The sequence below is a fragment of the Tachysurus vachellii genome, chromosome 7, assembly GCF_030014155.1.
Source record: "Tachysurus vachellii isolate PV-2020 chromosome 7, HZAU_Pvac_v1, whole genome shotgun sequence".
In the NCBI taxonomy this organism is placed as follows: domain Eukaryota; kingdom Metazoa; phylum Chordata; class Actinopteri; order Siluriformes; family Bagridae; genus Tachysurus; species Tachysurus vachellii.
The window spans coordinates 10,958,273-10,980,424 of NC_083466.1; the positions used below are offsets into that span (position 1 = coordinate 10,958,273).

A 22,152-nucleotide genomic window follows, 5' to 3' on the forward strand; every position below is an offset into this window, starting at 1 on the left:
GTAATGACATTAGAAGGCCCAAAAAATGGTATTTGTGCCTGTTTTGTTGTATCCATGTTCGACATTAAATTTCTTCATCGTGTCATGCTCCACAGTGGTGCTAAATGATTTATATGAAGATAAACACTCATATTTTGGAATTTGTAGTTCATGAGTATTTCTGTTTTTAACCTAGCCTGCTAAGAGCAATGTATTCATAGAAAAGTTCCAACCCTGACCCAAACATAAATTTTTTTTTTAAATATATCTTGAGAGTAAATGATAATATCAAACCCATTTTGCTCTCTGAGATGTCCAAAGTGATTCTATGTCTCACACTAAAAGCCATCACTTTTCAGGAGGTTTTCAGAAAATAGCACACTGGTAGGCTCGGGCAAGAGTAAAAACATTCACAATTAATTGTACTACTGCTCAACAGGACCCACTGCTCCACGTGAAACATGAGAGATAAAGGACCCCTGATTATTCGTTACATTGAGTTTTTATAATCATGATTAAACACAGAAACCAAAGAAAGAAAAACATTGTCTATGGTTGGTTTAGTTATGATGCCCGGATAACCGTACCAAGGTCTGAATAAGCTGATTCTGAGCCTTGAGTCTCACCATCTGGTCTCCAGAACATACTGACCCTCTAAGATTTTGCAAAAAATACTCTCTGGTAACAACATTTTCTAGTCACAAACAACTTTGTCACATACACCACGGCCATAAAATAATTCATTGTTTTATACTGATTGAAATTGTTTGATAAGTCAATTTTTATTCCACTGGCAGACGGTGGACACCAGTGTACTATTAAAAATGTTTAAAGGAGGGAGACCACTTTTTACAAATTGTAGTGAGCAGAAAAACATCTCACCATGCATAGCACACTTCGAGAAAGAGTTGTTACAAAAGAAGTCCAAATAAGGTTCCTCTCCTGACAACTAAGTACAGCAATTTGAGGCCACAGTAGGCTGAGACTCACTGAAACTAGACAGCTGAATATTGGAAAATGGTGATGTTTTAAACTCTCTTCAACTGTCCAGATTGCAGACATTAAAACCTGTTTGAATTCGAACCTTGTTAGAAAATACAATAAGAGGCTTATTGCTGTTATTTTCTCCAGAGCAGGTTTCAGAAAATATTAGTTGTGAGGCTACCAATATGTGTGAAATAAGCATTTTTATGTTATTAACTGAGCAGCATCTCCAATACATAAGTTCAAAATGTCACACCTTGTACCTGTTAGTCAATTTTGGTATTGATCTTTTTTCCCTATTATTTTTTTTGTATTGATCCCCTATGTAGGGTGCATGTTATATCTACGCACATTATGAAATGCTCAGTATTTTTTTTTAGGCAGAGAGTTATTTAGAACACTGTAAAAAATATGGTTTTATTAATAAAATATAGGGTTTTAGGTTATAAAAGGTTTCATTTCAGCCTCATCACTATTACAACTCTTATTGAGTACAAATTAATGAAAGGGAGGCTTTCAGACTCGCTGTATAATCATGCTCGTTAAATGAACTAAGTTCATTCATGCCAACTGAGAGAGGCCTGCCCTCAAATTAACTTCAGGATTTAATAAGTGCCTTTCCCCTGATGTGTCTGATTGCATATTGACTATGTTGTTGCAACTGACCATGTATCAGGCTCAGACATTTTCTGACAGTACAGAGGTCTAATGCACTACTCACAGCAAACTAAACTCTCTATCATATAAGCTGTCATATCACTAGTAGAATGTGTATACTGGCTTAGCCACAGCCACAGCAGGGTATAAGAACATGTCACTTGATGCCTGGGACATTAATTAAAGATCTCTTCACCTGCAGTTTTTCTTGCCAAGAACAGATGGGCTTCCACTGGGAGAAGAATCAATCTCGTAAGACAGGGTTTGCAACAGCTCCAGCAGGATTGGAAATGTAAATCCAGTCCAGTCAAGTATGAGCCTAGTCACAGGATTATATACTAGCTAATCATAGCAGTTTCTGAGCTTGCTATTGTTATTAGTTTTTCTCCTGATGTGGAAAGGGCTTGTTTAAACATACTCATCGAATGAGCACAGGAGGTGCCACGCTCCCACCTTAAAATGAGCAGATGTTTCATCACTTTCACAGCCACTGCTCATCTTCACACACCGTTACCCTGGCAACTGCTTCTTTAAATGACATTGTGTAATGCAGGCCAAGGCAACGTTGAAGACTCCAAAAACGAAAAGGTCATATATAATGTAGAAACATGATCAGACATGTTTGGGTGTTATTATAGGCACACATGGAGAGAAAAAAGTCCCAGGCAGATAACACAAACTTTGATTGAAATTCATAATGCATTGCGGTGTAGCTACAATTTCCAGTTATCATACAAAAACTCCAATTTAAGTCAGTTACAGGAAATGAAAATTAAGTGGGATGTACAATATATAAAGAACACCTTTATACCTGCTCATTTATGAAATTATACAATCAATTCAATTCAGTTTTATTTGTAGAACACTTAACAGTGGACATTATCACAAAGTAGCAGTTCAAACAGACAATCATGTGTCAGCAGCACAAAACATATCATGCAGAAACAGGTCAGGGGCTTCAGTTAATCTTCACATCAATTATCAGAATCAAGAAAATGTGCAGTCTCTGTGACTGGATGTTGGTGCCAGATGGGCTTGATTGAGCATTTCATAACCCACTGACCTGGGATTTTCACACACAACAGACTCTAGAGTTTACTCAGAATGTATCTGTATGATTGTATAAATTGTGCTACCGCCACATGATTGGCTGATTAGATAACTGCACAAGTGAGCAGGTGTACCTAATAAAGTGGACATTGAAGTATGGACTTGGTGCATGGATTTCCAGGAATATAAATAAGAATATGAAAGTAAAAGAACTGAGAATAATTTAATGATTTTAATAACAATGTAACTGATTTAGTGGTTTTTTTTTTGGATGCAATTTCATAGGTATTTGTAATGGTTATTCCTTTACTGGCAGAATGTACACTAATTTTTTTTTCCTTTGTTAAAAAGTTAAGGCTGTGTTTTTTTATGAACTGTGGTGCTGTCACGATGCAGGACAGAGGCGAGTGAGGATCCAAATGCAGTTGAAACCTTTTAATAAACCAAGACAAGAAACAGATAACAGACAGGAAAAACTAGGCAACACACAGAGCTAACGGGAAACAGGAACACAAACATATAGACAACGACTAGCAACAGGGAAGTGAGAAAACAGAGTATATATAACTGACAGGAACCAATGACAAAGCAGAGACAATCAGAGACAAAGACAACACACCTGAAGGAGAGATGGAGTTCAATTAATGTCCGTGGTAACCAATGAGTGGGCGGAGCAAACAATTAACAACAGGGAAAGACAGCAGACAGAAACAGGGCAGAAACACAGACAGACTCATTACAGGTGCATTACAATATTTTTCTACCACACCCACATAAGCAACATAGACAAAGATATAATACACCCATGAACACTTAACAATGATGGATTTGTAGTTAGTCTGTTTGCTTTGCACCTACACACCCTTCTTGCACTTTCCTTCCTCCATGAAGGGTGCATGTTCTGTCTACACATGCTCAGGGTCTTCATGAGTTTTTTTTTTAAGCATAAATTTGTTTAGAATACAATATAAAGTGTGGTTAAAAAAAAAAACATTATCTATGGTTTTATTTTATTATGGAGATTTTACATAACCTGCTATTACAAACCTTATTAAGTACAAAATAATGAAATGGAGGTAATCAGACACTCTATAATCATTGAGGGCCCTCTAAGAAAGGAATTAATAAGTAAGCTATTGCATTGTATACTGCATTATAGTGTATTTTAGTATTTTTTATATAAGCATGGTGGCTTTGTGGTTAATATGTTTGCTTTGCACCTCTGGGGTTGTCATGTTCTCCCATGCTTTAGGGGTTTCCTCCAGGTATTCTGGATTCCTCTCCCACTCCAAAGACATGATTTGTGGATGGGTGAATATTTTGTAGCTGTTCATGGGGCTTGAAAAATATGTAAGGATAACAAAACTTTAAAACATTAAAAGGATTGATATCTAGAGAATGAAATATTGTGTCTTAAAAACCCCTCTTTTATTTAGGAGAAAATATATTGGGTTGTATGTTCAGACAGAAGGTATAGAGAAGAATTGAACAGAAGAATAATAGTGCTTCTGAGTGGTGTGGACTTAGTACTGGACAGCTGTTCTGTTCTTATCTTCAAGATGAAATTGAATGGCTTAACCATCAAGTGACATGCACTGGTGACAATGCTCTTTGTGTGTGTGTGTGTGTGTGTGTATGTGTGTGTCTGTATGTCTGTGTTTGTCTGTGTGTGTGTGAGTGTGTCTGTGTGTGTTTGTGTGTGTATGTGTGTCTGTATGTCTGTGTTTGTCTGTGTGTGTGTTTGTGTGTCTGTGTTTGTCTGTGTTTGTCTGTGTGTGTCTGTGTGTGTGTCTGTGTGTGTTTAGCCTGATCTTATAACACAGAAGCACAGTTTATGTCTTTTTTAAATATAGAGTGAAGTATGTACAGTAGATGTTTGACCATTACAACCAGATGTTCACCACATACTTTTTCTGGAAAGCCTTTCCACTTGATTTTGGAGTGTAGCTTTAAAGATTTGTGTGCATTCAGCCACAAGATGAGAAGCCAGAGCAGGCACTGATGTCAGAAAAAGAATCCTGGGGGAAATCACTGTTTCACTTCATACCAAAGGTCAGGGCTCTCTGCAGGACATTCAGTTTCCTCCACTTCATCCATGTCTTCATGAAGCTCACTTTGTGCACAAGGGCATTGACATGCTGGAAAAGGGGTTTGGGCTTTGTAGTTCCAATGAAGTGAAACTATAGTGCTACAGCATAGAAAGACATTCTACAACATTAAGTGCCTATATATTTGTGGCAGCTACTGTATTTAGAAACCACATATGGGTGTGACGGTCAAGTGTCCACAAAATATTGGCCATATAGTGTATAAGCATAGAAGTTATGGCCTAGTTTCTCTTGAAAGACCATCTTCAGTTCCCCAAAATTTATGAGGGTGCCTCTGAAGTTCTCACAATTTGACAAGAGATAGACCATGCAAGCATCATGGGAAGTTTAAAGTTTTGGTTTTCTTTTTGTATAGCAAAACCCTTATTGATACTGAACAATTGTCCTAGATTTATTTTGATTTGCTGCTTCTTGGGATCTACCAGGAATATGTGTATTTATATGAGATCATGTGATACGCTGTTTAATTAATTATAGGACATCTAATGGCATCTGCTTACACCAGAGCTTTCACGGTGACAAGGATGAATACATGCAATCACAAAATGTACATACTGATTGTAAATAATAATAATAATAATAATAATAATAATAATAATAATAATAATAATGTGTGTGTGTGTACTAAGGTTAGCTGTAGACATAACTGCATTAACATGTATTTCAATGGAAGGTCCTCATAAGGATAGTCAAAGTAAATACAAGTGTGAATGATACAAATACAAAGAAATGGAAATCAAGGAGAAATAAATAGAATCCTTTGCACAGGAAAGGCAATTAGATTTCCAGGATGGGGGCAGCATGATGCTGTGTTTGAGAGAGTGTGTGTCTGCGTGTGTGTGTGTGTGTGTGAGTGAGTGTGTGTAAGAATGTTAGAGAGAGGGGATGCAGCAGCAGTAGACTGGCGGCTGTTTGGATGCACAGAAGCAGCGGAGAAGAGAGGATATCTCAGCTGTCTCCAGTCTCCAACATCCTGAGAGGAAAAGCACAGCAGCATAGGCTGTTTCCTTCCACACTCACTCATTCTCATGCACTCTTATCTGAACCAAACAAGGTGGGTCATTTCTTTGATTTCTCTGGCCAATAAAAATATTATTGTTTACTGTTTTCAGCAATTATTGACATGGACATTTGTCTTATAATGGATTTATGTATATATGGATATGCTAATATATGCTGAAAGACAGACCTGAAGAGTAAAAAGAGAGGGGATATTGATTAATTGATGGATTATTACTGATGGGCATATTTTATGTGGACACACACAAAGGTTTCTTTAGTATCACCATTCTTCATTTGATTTTTTTCCCAATCAACAATTATTTCAGGTTTATTACAGTGGGCAAAGTTGTTAAAAGAACATTACTTGCACATTAATCATCTCTATAGCATTGCGTTCTATCAGCAGGCATGAGATAAAAACAAAGACTATGCTAGAGTTGTCAGGACCTGAAATGTTTTTAAAGGTGTGTATCTGAAGCTGTTGTTTGTACAGGACGGAACATAAGTGTCAGCAGCATTTGCACATAAATAGCAGCATGTACAAAAGACTCATCTGATGTCTTTCTTCCTCTTGTGCTCAATTGTTTGGTGCTTAGAAGCCGAGCAGGTTTTACACCTGAAGAGATAAATACTATGCAATCAAAATGGACAGAACATTGAGCATGGATTTATTATACTCTTTTTGCATCTTTAGGTACTGTTTTGTTCAGTAAAACAACTTTAATCTCCAGAGTTTACAAATCCAGAGAGAATCTCTTATCCTAGTTAAAGGTTAATAATCTCAGTAGTTCTTCAGATGGATATGAGGAGAGAAAATGTCTGTATTTAGAGGGCCTGTAAATATTGAATGTTTTATGTGTTTAATGTTTCTCATTAAAAATTCCAGATAAATATCCATATCCATAGATCCATGTCTCAAGAATCCGTATTTTTCTTTTTGGTAGTTGATTGAATTGCCTGATACTTGGACAGAACAGCAGGTGCGTTTATTTCAGCACTAGCCATTAACAAGTGATTTCAGCCACCTACGTGTTTTTTGTCCAAGTTGCATCAGTATTGAATGTTAATGAGAGTTCTTAAGAAACTGTAGAATGAGAGCCAGGTGGTCTTTGTAATTTGTGTTAAGGTTGCTTGAAAGAAATAGAATATAAAGCAGAGACAGCTTCTGTAGTGAGCTTTTTTATTTTTTGCTGTTCTTTGAGAGCTTTAACTACTGATTTTATTCAGAGAACAAAGATGACCAAACAGTTATCTTAATATAAGTTATTTTAATAGCCTGTGTGTCACTTGTTTTATTTTTTTAGGTGCATTTAAACTTTTGTAATAAACTTTTTCAAATACTATGATAAAATTAAAAAAAAAAACAACAAAAAAAACAAAACAGAAACCTCATTAAAGTGTTCAGACACCTTACACACTGATAAATACGATATGTATATGAATGTCCCTATAAATTCTAGTAGGTGAAGATAGATATTCGGTCAGTTTGTTTTAATGTTTTAATAAAAGATGCCCCGAACCCATTCATTTTTCAGTCTGACCCCCATAAGTTATATGAAGCATCAGGTGGGAATTAACATGATTTCAAGACACTCTCCGGTGGAAAAATACTCCAATACTCAGTCTGGTGAATGAAGTAATTTTATTCTACATCAATTTCAAAATCAGTAATGTATTAAACTATATTATGATGAAGTGGAAGACCAAGCAAAATTGTAGAATATTTTTTGGCCCCATTAATGGATAATAGAGGCTCAAATATAACCTTTTAAGAGTATAAATAGCTGAAAGAGTAAGAATAAAATGGAAAAGAAAGTGTAAGACCACAGCATCCTATTCTACAGTGAAACCAATCTAATGTCTTCTTTGTGAATCAATTTATCATGAGTGAATTGAAACAACAGCATAAAAAAAGCCTATCTCAGACTGTACTGTGTAAAAAAGTGTAAAAAAGAAAGAAAGAAAGAAAGAAAGAAAGCTTTACCATTTAGCCGTTAAGCTTTTTGTTCTTTAATTTAATGGATTTGAGATATGTTACACTGAAGATGTGTGTATAAATAAAACATGATATTCTTTCACATGAATCAATTTAATTTTTCATTTAATCAAAGACTGGTTAGCAAGCACTGGTGGAGTGTCGTGGATTTGCATTTGTTAATAGCATCAAGACATCATGATATTGCCACAAGGTGGAGTATAATCTCATTATATACTTAAAAAAAAGTTTTCTGAAGACAAACTTACAATTCACAATTGTAACTGTGCCACAACTATTTCAACAAATATTAGCCTTTGTAACAAAAAAAATGAAAGCCTAAAATATTTTAAAAGGTTTTTTGATCAGCATTTAAATATCAACACATCACTGAAATCTGTAAGAGGAAATATACAGAAAGCAGGAGCCAAGTGAGAGATTTCTGAAGTTTGTGATGCAACAAAGAGTGGAAGGCATGTTGCATTAAAAAATAACAATTCAAGAAATCAAGAATAACACTACTATGTCAACAAGAACATACAGCAAGAGTTGTATTTGTTTATTTATTAATAGATTCATACTTCAGTAACTAAAGTCATGGACAGGGTCACTGTGGTGGACACACACTTACACACATACTGTACACAATTTCAGTTTTGGCATAGCCAACCCCAAAGTTGATTTTTTTTTCAACTTTTAACTTATCATAGTTTTGTTTTATTGGTAGATAATTTTTCATTACATTTTAACCATTTATTTCCAGAAAGAAGCAAACATACCTGCCATTAGAATACAAAAATCTGAACCTTGACATTACTAAAGTGTTTACAAACAGGAGAAATCATCCTTAAACCTGTAATATATGATACTAGATAAAAGTGACTACTGAGGATTTTTCCCATTAAAGCTAGCAATCAGAGTTCTAATGAGCCCTATACTGTAAATAGAGACTGTAATCATGAGAGCCAGGAAAGGGCTAATCAATTACGATAGGAAGAGAATAGTCTTGGTGTGTTTACCACATATGTTCATTTTGACAAATAATGCCCAATGAATACAAATTGGAAATTGAATACAAATGTTATTCAGAAGAAACAGATAGTGTTTTCTAAACAGATACAAATACATATATAAGATTAACAAGCCAATTAACCTGCACATTGCTGTTATTTTTCATTGTTTAAATTAACATATGTTCCATTATGCATTGTGGGAATACACAGTGCCACTCATTCACACTGAGACACTTGAGAAATATGGATGTGTTCTGTAATTTAAACCTCATAATATTCTAATAAGCACAGTTCAAAGCTTGTCTCCAACAACTAATTAGATGCAGCCACACACTGACTTCATTCTGTGCTTTAATTTGTCTTTTGACAGCTATGGGAATGCATCCATAAAATATGACAACAGAATGATAGTATTCCAGTGAAAGCTACCGTAAAAAAGGACGTGATTGGCCTGCAAAAGCAGAACAGATTCTGTTCTGTCCAGAAACTTTCATTTACAAAAAGTGCCATATGTCAAATGGTGTTAAGTAAATATATAGTGTGGATTCACCAGCTGTCAATATCTACTGCCCCCCACCTCTCACTCCTCTCTCACTACCTCTCTTTTCCCCTTCTCTCTTATTCTATCTCTCTCCATCCTCCTCACTCTTTCTCTGTCTCTCTCCTGCTCTATCTTTCTCTCTCACTCCCTTACTCACTCACACACACTCACACTGTCTGTCCAGTAGTTTGTATGGGGACACTGAATTTAACAAAAAAAATGTTTCTTCTTTGTATTATTATTATTATTATTAGTAGTAGTAGTAGTAGTATATAGTTAGTAGTATTATTTTTTTTTATAGTAGCACTACAGACATCAGTTTTAGCTAAATGTAAGTATTAGAACAACCATTTGTCTAGATGATTTTTATAGCTTTTTCATTAGTCACCTTCATAGCAAGATCAACAATCAATATTGTCTTGAAAAATCATAGAACCTTTATATTCAATGCACATAATAAAGTTTATGTTATGAAATGTACAGGAAGACTTAGATTAAGTTTTATTGCTTCAGTTAAATTGTTATATTGTTTTCTGTTGATTTGCCACTCTGTTTGTGCTAATTCATCAAAAAATAACTAAACATGCTCTTCAAATAAATTTCTGACAGCTATAACTGTATGATACTAAAGTCCCTTAGTGCTGCAGTTATGGAAAGCATGCTGTTACTCATATGTTGTTCTCATATTTGTAATTTACCATGTCTTTTTTTTTTTAATACTGTTGCTATTGCAGCACTGATACACTCAGTAAAGCAGGAATGTATAATCTTACACAGAATTAAGGGCCAGTCTGAGTGAAGGATATCATTCCAACCAAGCAGAAACTACAGGAAGAATCAGGTTTAGTTCCTGCTTAGTTGGAATGAAAACCTGTACTCAGAACGGACATTTGTGGATGAGATTGACATCTCTCCCTGCATGAGCGTTTTTGTGTTCTGGTGTGACATTGTAATATCAAGTCTTGGACTTTTGTTGAGAAAGTTTTATGGCATTTGTTAATTTGCTATTAGTAAAATCCTGAGTTGTTATCCTGAGATTATACAGTAAGTGTCACATTGGCAGTGGGGAGCATTGCTCAGGTTTCTGTCTGTGTAAAGTTTGACATGTTCTCCACATCCGTAAAAGGTTCCTCTGGGTTATCTGGCTTCCATCAACCTCCCAAAAACATAAATAAGAATTTATGTTTAAGTCCACTAAACGTAATGAACTATAATCCAATTGGTGCATTTATGAAAGTTTCTGAAAGAAGCCCAGTGTTATAATTCCATAAATTATTAATATTGGAAAAGGGAACTGTATTGCCTTCTGTGATCTTTTTTCAACATTCATTAAAAATCATGAATATTTATTGGTGCATTATTGCTGTCTGAAAGGAGTCATCCAACCGAAACATTATTCTCTAGCCAAGAAATCAAGCCCAAGGTAAATATGCTCAAGCCACATCCCTGATTCTGTCACGTATTTAAATAAACGTGCTATGAGTTTAAGTCTTTCCAGCTTAAAGTCTAATATGAATATTAACAACTAAAATAGATTTTGCTCAGTGAAACCCTTCCTGCATATAATAACAGACAAATGATTTATACGTATTTGAAAGTCTGAAGTTCTTACTCCTTGTCTTATTTTCACAGAAGGTAAAAAAGTAAACGCTTAATTAATTTAAACATTTAATACTCATTCAACAGGATATTTTTTTTTTTAGTCATTATTGCACTGCTCTTTAAGCAATGATGCATTATCATTTGCTACAAGAAAAAAGTACTCCAGGAGCCTTTAATTCAAAACTGAGAAAAGTGATAGAGTTCCCCATTCTCTTGTGGATCCACTCTTGTTTTTATTCAATTCTGTTTCTGTCGTTCACTCCCCTTTCTCGCTTTCATCACTGAACCATTACTGAGCTATTATTCACTATAATTTCATGTTTGAGACTGTGCAGATGGGGTTTACTTTTTCACTTTCAACTTCCAATTTCTTCTAGCTTGTCCTTGTTTTTACTTCCAATTTCCCTGCTTCCGTCCAGGGAAACCTGTTGTCTCTACTGCTCTTCTGTAACAGAAGGCATCACTCCTCTACTGATCCAGTCAGTAATTTTTGCACACTTAAGCTTCACCCGCACGAGCATCGACCAATTCAGAGCCGACCAGTTGTGTCTTTATGGTACTGTATACAGCAGCACACACTCATTAGCCACTTTAATAGAAACATATGTATCCCTGCAATTCATGACACGCTATTGCTGGAAATGTTAATGCAAGAGGTCAGAGGAAAACAGGAGAAGACCACATTGGGTTCTCAGCCAAAAAAACAGGAATCTGAGGCTACAGTGAGACACGCTAAAATGGTGCAGTTGTAGTTTTTTCAGTCTTCAACTGTCCAGTTTCAAGGAGTCTGTGCCCACTGTACCCTCAGAATTCTGTCCTTGGCTGACAGGAGCAGAGTGTTGTAGCTCATTTTGGATTTCAGATTTTGATGTATTGTGTGTTCTGAGATGGTCTTCTGCTCACCACCTGAGGTTGTAATGAGTGCTTATTTGAATAATTTGTCCTGTCTTTCTTCTCGGAACTCTCTCATCAATAAGCTATTTCCAATTACAAACCTGGATCTTTTTAGTTTCTGCACCACACTTTATAGATTCTAGAGACTGTTGTACAAACCAGTGGCACCATCAACGATGCCACGGCCAAAGTCACTGAGATTGCCTTTTTTTGAGATTGCCTGAGATTGCCCCATTCTGATGTTTAATGTAAACATTAACTGAAGCTGTTGATCAGTAGCTGCTTGATTGTGTGCATTGTGGTGCTGCTAGAAATAATAAGAAGCTTGATATGATAGGAAAATTTTTAAATCTACAGCATTCAACTTTTTTATCACAAAAACTTGCCATTTAAATGGATTTTACTGATTAACCTCACAAAGCCATTTTCACAACACCAGACTTTAGAAACAAGCTGTGAATAGCCACTATCTCAGAGTGAAGTAAATGCAAATACAACCTATTGATATTTTGGTTCTTTACCAATAACCTTGTATTTGCTATTTTTGTAGGCCTCATTGACAGAGAGAAGAAGTGGAAGTGGTAGATTATAGTCAGCATTTCTCATCTGCTTTCTTGGATCAAATTTTCATTTTGCAAATTTCTTTTATCATTTCTTTTATTTTTTTCTTTTATCATGTCTTCTCTCTGCAGCATGTTTTCTCCTTGTAAGGACAGAAATTGGTGTCAAAGGTGCTTCTGTGTTGTGAATGGGGTAATTTTACAGGCGGATGGCTGAGTAGACAAGTGCAGAGTGTGTGGCAGATACAAAAAATGCATGTCTGAATGATGCATCATGCCTCTGTTCTTTTTTTTTTTGGTCCTCTCTCAGATGCACATAAATTGCTATACATGAATATTGCACTGTGCTTTTAAAAATAAATGTGGGATGTTTTGAGGGTTCCATTAACTTAAAATATGATTTGTTGTTTTGTGTTGATTTCATATATTGTAGATATGCAGCAAACAATAATGACTCTTTTTGTTTCTTCGTGTGTTTTACAGATGGTTTAGATGGACTAGTACAATATACAAGGCATACAAGGAACAAACATAAGAATTACAGATATGTGATTATCCATCCTTTGGATTCTGTGCCACTCTTTCCATCATGTGAGCAAAGACATAAATCATCATGTGATTGCAGTAAGAACCTCAATTCTCAACAAAAAGCCTTGTTCAGAAGGCTGGATTATATTGTCAAGAGAATAACCACATAATACTGTGCTTCTTCAGCCCTAATTTCATCTAAGTAGTGGAATGTGCTCTCATTGCCAAGTCTGAGTGTTTGAGAGCCACTCCACACCAAGCCTAGTCCACCAACACCTGCAACCTTCTCATATATGCACATAGGTTTATTTATCAATGAATGAAGAATGTTCAAGCTCGAAATTCCACAGATGGAATCATTTAGTTGGAGGAATCCAACTTGCTGCGTGGTCCATTGCCAAAAAAGTTTCAAAAATTGATTTTCCTGATGTGCTCTGATCAAATTCAAGTTTTGTGGATGAAGGATCAAATAAACACCATGTTTAAATCTCACTACTGTTACATTCAAAACAAAGATACTGTTTTAATAAAATTAATTAAAAATGTACGCAATATAGCTAGCTAGGTAGCTTGAGCAAATGTGGTGTGACAAAATCAGAAAAATGGCTGAACCTACAGAATATAATAACAGTGAAAACACACTTTCTTCCACTGACTTTCCCTTTAATTTCACCATTGAATATGAGGATTTTCAGTCAGAGTCCAATGCTAGCAAGATCATCATCCCTTCTATCTATGCCCTAGTCTGCTGTGTGGGCATAATTGGAAATGCTATGGTTATATACGTCATCTTGAAGTATGCCAAAATGAAAACAGCAACTAATATTTACATTTTGAATCTTGCAATTGCTGATGAACTCTTCATGTTGAGTGTTCCGTTTCTGGCCACCTCGGCTGCGGTGCGTCATTGGCCCTTCGGATCGATGATGTGTCGGCTGGTCCTTAGCGTAGACGGCATCAACATGTTCACCAGCATTTTTTGCTTGACTGTTCTTAGCGTGGACCGTTATATTGCAGTGGTGCACCCCATCAAGGCAGCACGTTACCGCAGACCAACTGTTGCCAAAGTGGTTAATGTCTGCGTATGGGGACTATCACTTCTCGTCATCTTGCCCATCATTATCTTTGCAGACACCGTTCCAGCGCAGGATGGAAGAGAAGACTGCAACTTTCTGTGGCCTGAGTCTTCATGGTCAGAAGCATTTGTGGTGTATATCTTTTTGCTGGGCTTCTTGCTTCCTGTGGGAGCCATCTGCCTGTGCTACTGCTTGATTGTGGTGCGTATGCGAGCAGTAGGGCTCAAGGCAGGATGGCTACAGCGGCGGCGCTCTGAGAAGAAGATCACTGGCATGGTGCTACTGGTAGTTGCTGTCTTTGTGCTTTGCTGGATGCCCTTTTACATAGTGCAGCTCGTGAGTGTGTTCTGCCAGCCGCCAGACCCCATGGTGACTCAGCTGTTTCTCATTCTAAGCTATGCTAACAGTGGTGCTAATCCTATACTCTATGGATTTGTGTCTGACAACTTCCGCCGCTCCTTCCAGAGAATTGTCTGCTTCCGCTGGATGGAGAATGGGCCGGATGCAGAGCCGGTGGATTACTATGCCGTGGCCCTACGGCGCCAAACAACATGTGGTCCACAGGACTTCCCTAAAGAGTGCTGCTTAGCCTCTGATATGGTGTTTCGCAATGGGACATGTACCTCTCGTACCACTACCCTGTAAACTTTCCTCAGACTTTTCTCATAAGCAGACCAAAAAACATGTGTTCATATTTAAATAGGAACCAGTTTTACTGTCTGTGTACAATAAGTACTTAAAACCACTTGATTTATTGTATTATATATGTGATGTTAACTGATTGTAGTTTACATTCTTTTGTATAGGCTTCCTGATAAAGCTTAATTATGATATTTAAAAGTCTTAGTTTTAGATATTCAGTATGTACAGTATTGCGTTAAAAGAGGACATGAAGTTAATTGGTGCGAGAGTAGAGGATGCCGAGTAGCAGAAGAATGTACAATATATGTGTCATGAATTAACATTAAATGTGTTAAATGAAAGTTAACCATGTGTGCAATATTTGATTTAGCATGGCATCACTAGGACAAGATGAGGTTAACAATATCCACATTGCTACAGTATTTGAAATCATTCTTTCTCATAATCAAGATGGAATAAGTGTTGTGTTGTAGGGTATGTGTTGTAGGGCCATAACGTTTATGATTATGTATTAAAATGAGGAATGTATGTTTGCGTTTCAAATCGATCTTTGGAGTATTTATATTCTTAAGTAAAATATGAATTTCCTTCCTGCTATATAGTATTTTAAAGGTCAATAATTATTGGATGTGTATAAAGCATAATTACATATATAATAATCTACAGTATCTAGCTGGATTCTTGCTTGATTCACAGTAATCATATCTGATGTCTTTCCCCCCTCATGTTTTTTATTCTATAAAATTCCTTTTCCTGAATCACACAGTCAACTCAGCAGCTATCTAATGTTTTATGCCAAATTGTAAAACCAAGCTTGGGTCTTTTAGGTAATTTCCAATACAAAACATGGCAGTTTTATTTTCTGGACAGCTTTTTAACACACTTTATATAGTTTCCAAAGAACTGTGCCTGGGAGATATGAATTTAAGGACATTGCTTTTGAGAATGGCAAATCAGCCACTTTTGGCTAAAAAGAGGCAGAGCGTCTAATATACTGTATCATGTCTCACTCAGCAGTACTGTATAACTCTAAAGAGCTTACATACGGTATGTCTCTGCATCTTTCTGACAGGGAAGTAGAGATGTGCTGCTATTTGACTGTCAGAGTTGACTATAAAGATCATTGTGTGGATCTTAGAGAGTCTATGTAAAAATAAGACAAGCATGTGTGCTAAACCTCTGCACCTTCGGGCCTTGATTTACTTAATATACATACAAAAGCATGCACACACCTCCTGTCAATGCAAACAGATTATTTTAGCACCTGTATTGTGATATATTGGGAGTGATACTGACTCAAAGATTGACCTTCGCATGGACAAATTAATACCATCAACAAGCCAGTAGTAAATTTGCAGAAGCCAATTTCCAGGGAACATTTTCTCCATCTTACTCAGAGCAAACAACAGACTAAACAGCAAGTAAGTCCATATTCTCACATGCTGAGGAGGCGCAGACATGTGTTCTTCATTCACTAAGTGGTGCTATAAAAATGTTTAAAGGTTATCAATAATATACCATATATTATCAATGTATTGTATTATAGTATTATAATATACACACAAATAATGTATGTTACCTGTACAAAACAAATATAAAACATCTATCCACATCAAGATCTATCCTACACTCAGAAACTAGTCCATGATTAATAAGTCACTAGATACCTTGCTTTTTTGCAAGCTGAATATCATATTAAGTGCAGATTTTTTTTTTTCAGATTAAATTAAGTATTATAAAGCCAGGGGCACGGTGGCTTAGTGGTTAGCACGTTCGCCTCACACCTCCAGGGTCGGGGTTCGATTCCCGCCTCCATCTTGTGTGTGTGGAGTTTGCATGTTCTCCCCGTGCCTCGGGGGTTTCCTCCCCCGGTCCAAAGACATGCATGGTAGGTTGATTGGCATCTCTGGAAAATTGTCCCTAGTGTGTGATTGTGTGAGTGAATGAGAGAGTGTGTGCCCTGTGATGGGTTGGCACTCCGTCCAGGGTGTATCCTGCCTTGATGCCCGATGATGCCTGAGATAGGCACAGGCTCCCCGTGACCCGAGGTAGTTCGGATAAGCGGTAGAAGATGAATGAATGAATTATAAAGTCAATCCTTGTACTCATGTTTTGAAGCATATTGACGTTTTTTTTTTTTTTTCTTTTTTTTTTTTTTCAAGTTGTTTAGTTGTATTTCTGTGTTTTAAAACCAGTTCTGCAGTTTAGGTCTATCATCTAAATAGCACACAGGCTATATTTCAGGCTGTAATCTTTGTATATCAGTATATAAAAGATTAAGTAATTCTAACTTCTTACAGTTTGTCTATAGAAATAAAAAATTAAATCAGGAGACCATGTGTGAATCTTATTTAATGAACAACATAACTGAAATATTGTTTCATCAAGGGAACATCTGAGATTCTGTAGAACTCATGGTTCTTAAGAAGTAGAAAGATGTATGCATGGCTTATTGGGGAGAGGCAGCTGGGTTACCATATGTCCCGCTGGTTATAATAAAAACCCACATAACAAGAAGAGAGACAAATTGAAGCCCATAGAAAAACACAAATCAAGCACACATGTTGCACTTAATGTGGCTATAAAGACAAAGAAGGAGAAACTCTTTTACATGTTAAATGTGTTAAAATGATTACATGAATTACTGAAATAATAAACCTTTTTTTGCTGCGAGTGATTTGTGAGCGCATGTATATAAATATTTTTTACAATACAGTACATTTGTAACAGTTAATGTTTTTAGTGAAATTGAAACTATGCTATAAGAAGAGCAATGACATGTTTGCAATTTGAATAGTTTAAAAGACACACACAATGTTAAAAAAATAGCAAAGTCTACCTACAAAATTTTGCAATAGCTACCTCTTTTACTTCTACAATTCACTACAGGCGTGAGCATTAAAGTTCCAATTCTCAGCGTTACATTCTCACCGCTCCATCATATCAGCACAATACTGGCTGTTTACTGTAATTTAATTTGTGCAGTTCATTAGTGGGTCTGAATATTATCTATACATATTTTTCCCCTCAAATTTATTCCTGCATAAATACTGTATTGAAAAATCAGTGAGCATTTTTGGAGGAGGGAGATATAATGAATTCATTATGCATAAACTTTTATGCCTTAGGCCTTTGTGGAGTTTGTGGTCTGTTGTATGTCCAAGTCAATGCTTTTCCTTTCTTTCTGGACCTCCAGGACATGTTCCTTTACTCACTTTCCTAGTTTTATATTACTAAAACTAATGGAGTTTTTTCCATTTTCTTTATTCTAATCAAATACTAATAGCAAACACCCTGTGACTCAGGTGCACAGCCTCAAATTTCCCACAATGTCTTTATCGCTTCCATGTCCTGTAAAGGATTTAAGGAAGTGAGTTTGAGACAGTGAATAAAATTTATCCTTTGATTTTTTTCTAATCTTGATATTGTTAAAATCTCCACATCTGGTTTAATAATCAATCTGACATGATTGATCGTGTTCCCACTGGCAAGTATTTAAGACATTGTGTAACAGTATGGATACTGCTGATGCAGTGTAATTTAGAGAAGAATCTTATAGAACCTTGTATAATTCACAAATATAGAGCATGTGTGAACTGATTTGTCAAATCTTTCCAAATCTTTTTGTCTGAGCAAGATGGTGAATTTATTTGATCTGCGAGTCTCAAAGTTGGACAATGAATAGGATCAATCCCCAAACTGGGACCGGAACATCTGCTGTATGCACTTACAGAGCCTTGCCCTAACCGCAGAACACTGCCATTAACAATATATTTAATACGCCTCAAAGGTTATGCAAATGCTGCTGTCTATTCACATTCTTCTTCTATCAATGCACAAATCCAGCTAGAAATGTAGAAACCATTTTATTCAGAACCACACAGTGCAATTGCAGAAAGAAAAAGTTTAAAGAAGACTCTGCTGAGCAGTTTTAGAAAATAGGATGATGGGTGCCTTGAGTGTGTTGGAAAGCAGATTAGAGAAACTGGAAGCTGGCAAAGGGCAAATAAAATATCTGTTGGCAAAAATACAACAGTAGATTGAAGTCCAGTGCTTAAGGGAGACTGGTACAGCCGTCTTACATACAGAGAGGCCCAGATGTTTTATCAGAGGCTTCATCCAGTTGAGAGATAGATGATCTGATTATTTGCTCATAGTGGAGAAGTCTTCCACATGCCACATTGCATTCCCTGAAATTCTGAGTATAACCCCTGGGAGTGATACCATCATTCTGAGATGTTTGCACAGGGTCAGACAGAATCTGACAGTCCTGTTTTTGTCAACAGAATAGTGGAAAATTTTCAGTGGGGTAAAACAGTAACAATCGACCTCTGATCTTGCATCATGCACAACAATTTAGAATTTGCAGTCAACTAGAAACTCTTTTTTGGGTCTAAAAGTGAATGTGGCAACAGTGACGCCACATAAGCGACAGACTGGATTTGTTTTTCCTTGGGAGAGTAATAACTGGTCAAAACATTTCTTAATGGTGTGGAAATAAAGGGGCTCTGTCCTTCACAAAAAGATTGATCACACAGTTGTATCTGGAACTGATACTAAGTAGTGTGTGCAAATCTTTATATTCCTACCAAAATTGTTGATGCAGCAGCACATCATTAAACCTATCAACGTGTGTTGTGAGGAACACCATAAACAGCCACTACTGTCTAAAAACAAGGCCAGCCCATTGACGTGACATATGGCTAAGTATGGTGACCCATACCCAGAATTTGTTCTCTGCGTTTAACTCATCCAAAGTGCACACACACAGCAGTGAACACACACACCGTGAACACACACCCGAACACTTGAGCAGTGGGCAGCCATTTTATGCTGCGGTGCCCGGGGAGCAGTTGGGGGGTTGCAGTTGGGGGCCTTGCTCAAGGGCACCTCAGTGATGGCAGGCCCGAGACTCGAACCCACAACCTTAGGACTTCCACATTTGACACATTGTGTAATGAAATGTACAGTAAGCATACTTGAAAGCATCTGATGGAAGAGTGTAATTTTCTATCAAATGTCATTAAATTCCATTTTTCCTAGGGATACCTCCTGGGCCACTCTGAGAGAAATGTCTCTTAACAGAAATTTGTGAAACAGATGATAATGTTCACTGTCTATCTTTGACATATTATACAGGCTGAATATTACTTTATTGTGCTCTGTGGTGTGTTCAAGTGATCCTCAACAGCCATCAGAATAAAGTATTAACTTGCTGAGCCTTTCTTAGCTTTAAAAAAGTTCAGTATCCTATTGTGTGACCAGGTTTTGGCCAGGCGTCATCTGTCAGACAAATGGCCTTGTTTTTTCTCCAGATTGCTTAGGTACTATATCAATCAGAGTTTTCTGGACTTGATGAGTGCAAGGTGGCCAGGTCATGTAGCTGCTAAACATGTGCAACATATTATTTACCAGGATGTTTGTTAGTAGGTATGGGAATTTTTGTGGTGACATTATGTGTTTTGTTTCTATTTAACATGTATTTGTGCAGCATCTTAGCACTTGTCTCATTTGTTACTGCAGCATATTTGTTTTTAGAAAATGAGGGTTTTCAAGTAGCTCCAATCCAATAAACTGCCATTTAATGCTAGTAGACTTATGAACTTTTAATAAATTTCAGACTGAAGATTATAGCTTCATATTATATAAGATTTTATATATATATAATGATTATTATATCATATTATTCATATAGCTTCAGATTATAATAAATATATGTAATTTGAATAAAAACTCTAAATTGTTAGCTTTGCAAAAAGTTTTTTTGATGAAGCAGTGGCCCAATAAACCTGCCAGGTTAAAAAAAACAAACAAATCTAGAGCTGATGTGAACATTATGTCATTGACCATTTCTTAACTTAAAACTAGCAGAACCCGCTTAAATTATAAATAATTCCAGAATGATAATCTTCTGAATACATTTAGGAACATCTAAAACTAACCAAAGAATGACAAATTTACACATACCTAATGGACTATTGATGTAGACACCCACAGCTGAATGTGTTTTGAGAAATAAATTTGAACAATCAAAATTATTTCATCACACCAGAAAATGATTAAATAATGATTTAATTTTTTTTCACTAAATATACAATATGCCAAATGTGCTTGTTTTCTCTTGAAGATAAACAAAATGTGCATTAATCATGATTTATAATCCACTTACTTTCGGTTGTCACTTATTCATTTGAATGTGTAATTAGATCAGGGAATCCTTGGGAACATTTGGTGCAATGCAGGAAAACTGTCTGGACTTAGACACATGAAGCCAGCCAAGCATGCCTTATTAAATTGTTGCTCATGCTGCGTCACACTATTCACAATACCACAGATTTCCATGATTGGTTAGGGTCACTATTATTAATGAAGAGAGTGAGTAAATGTTGCTCTTTTGGGCACTTGGACATGGATGGTTGTGGCATCGTCAAGGTTACAGCTTGAGTTCTTCAGACCATAGGATGAATGCTTTTCTGTTGTGCCACTTGGGAGATTCTACCTCAAATAACACCTTGCTACAAAGCGCTCTAGGATTCTTTAGTACTATACTGTTTAGATTCCTCTTCTTGGGGAAGATGAGGGTAGATACATTTCTACAGGAAATTTTTGTTTGCTTGAGGCAATGATTTTTGTGGAGCACCCTGAAGTCAAACACTGAGTACATGGAAATGTCAAATATCAAAATACAGAACTTTCCCCAAAATATCTGATGGATAATGTACAACAATATAGCAAATTTAGATGAATAAATGACTTTAAACTAACTATAGTGAGTATATATACTATTGTATTTCTGCTGTTTACTTACTGCTGTTTATCTTACTTCAACAGCAGGGAAATCTCTGGCCACCTACTGGGCTTTTATCATAGACAAGGCAGTGGTGGCTAAGAAAAGAGTTAAAGAGTAAACAGACTAACAACTACAAAAAAAAAATTGAGAAACATAAAACTTTTTGAATTTTTGAAGACATTTTTGAAGATGAGAATGATTTGCTTCAATATCATTTGGTGGTTTTCAGTTCAACTAGGAAGAAGACAATTTGGGTTCTCATTTCCTGCCTCATTACATAATGTTTTTTGTTGATCCTTATGTTCTCAAGCTCTGAAATTTCTGACCACTCATTGTATCACACAAGCAAGAGCATCCTCAAGTGCACTCTTCCTGTAATCAGCTTGGTGACTTGGTGACAGTGTTTTTTCTTTTTTGTGTGTTTGTTTGGTGGCCGTTGTGCACTTCCTCATCTGTCCTATACCTGCACTAGGTGTAGTGCAGGTATAGGACAGATGAGGAAGTGCACAACGGCCACCAAACAAACACACAAAAAAGAGTGCACACGTGCAGAGCACGTTCACTTAATGATGGAGTATGCTGTCTTTTTGTGGACAAATGGGACTCAAACTGTGCTTCTGCTCACACCACAAGCCGAACCATGTAACACTTAGAAGTGGATTAGAAAATAGCAAAACAGAAAAACACTTAGCAACACTTAGAAAAACACTTAGCAATAGTGAAAGAATGACTCTCTCCTCTTATTCAATAC

The 22,152-nt window shown here is 36.4% G+C and overlaps 1 protein-coding gene across 1 annotated transcript; it reads left to right on the forward strand.

Annotated features, from left to right (window-relative positions):
• The first annotated feature begins 13,479 nt into the window (after positions 1–13,479).
• On the forward strand, positions 13,480–14,628 carry sstr1b (somatostatin receptor 1b). The gene is made up of 2 exons (XM_060873435.1): positions 13,480–14,338; positions 14,435–14,628. Exons 1-2 carry the CDS (start codon positions 13,496–13,498, stop codon positions 14,612–14,614), a joined length of 1,023 nt encoding a protein of 340 aa, XP_060729418.1. The 5' UTR covers positions 13,480–13,495; the 3' UTR covers positions 14,615–14,628.
• The last annotated feature ends 7,524 nt before the right edge of the window (positions 14,629–22,152 follow it).

What these genes read in the sequence shown, in the direction of transcription:
- sstr1b (XM_060873435.1), top strand. Translation starts at nt 13,496, where the DNA reads ATGGCTGAACCTACAGAATATAATAACAGTGAAAACACACTTTCTTCC. An exon ending in GCCAGCCGCCAGACCCCATG is followed by an intron (nt 14,339 to 14,434) that starts GTGACTCAGCTG and finishes CGCTCCTTCCAG; the next exon opens with AGAATTGTCTGCTTCCGCTG.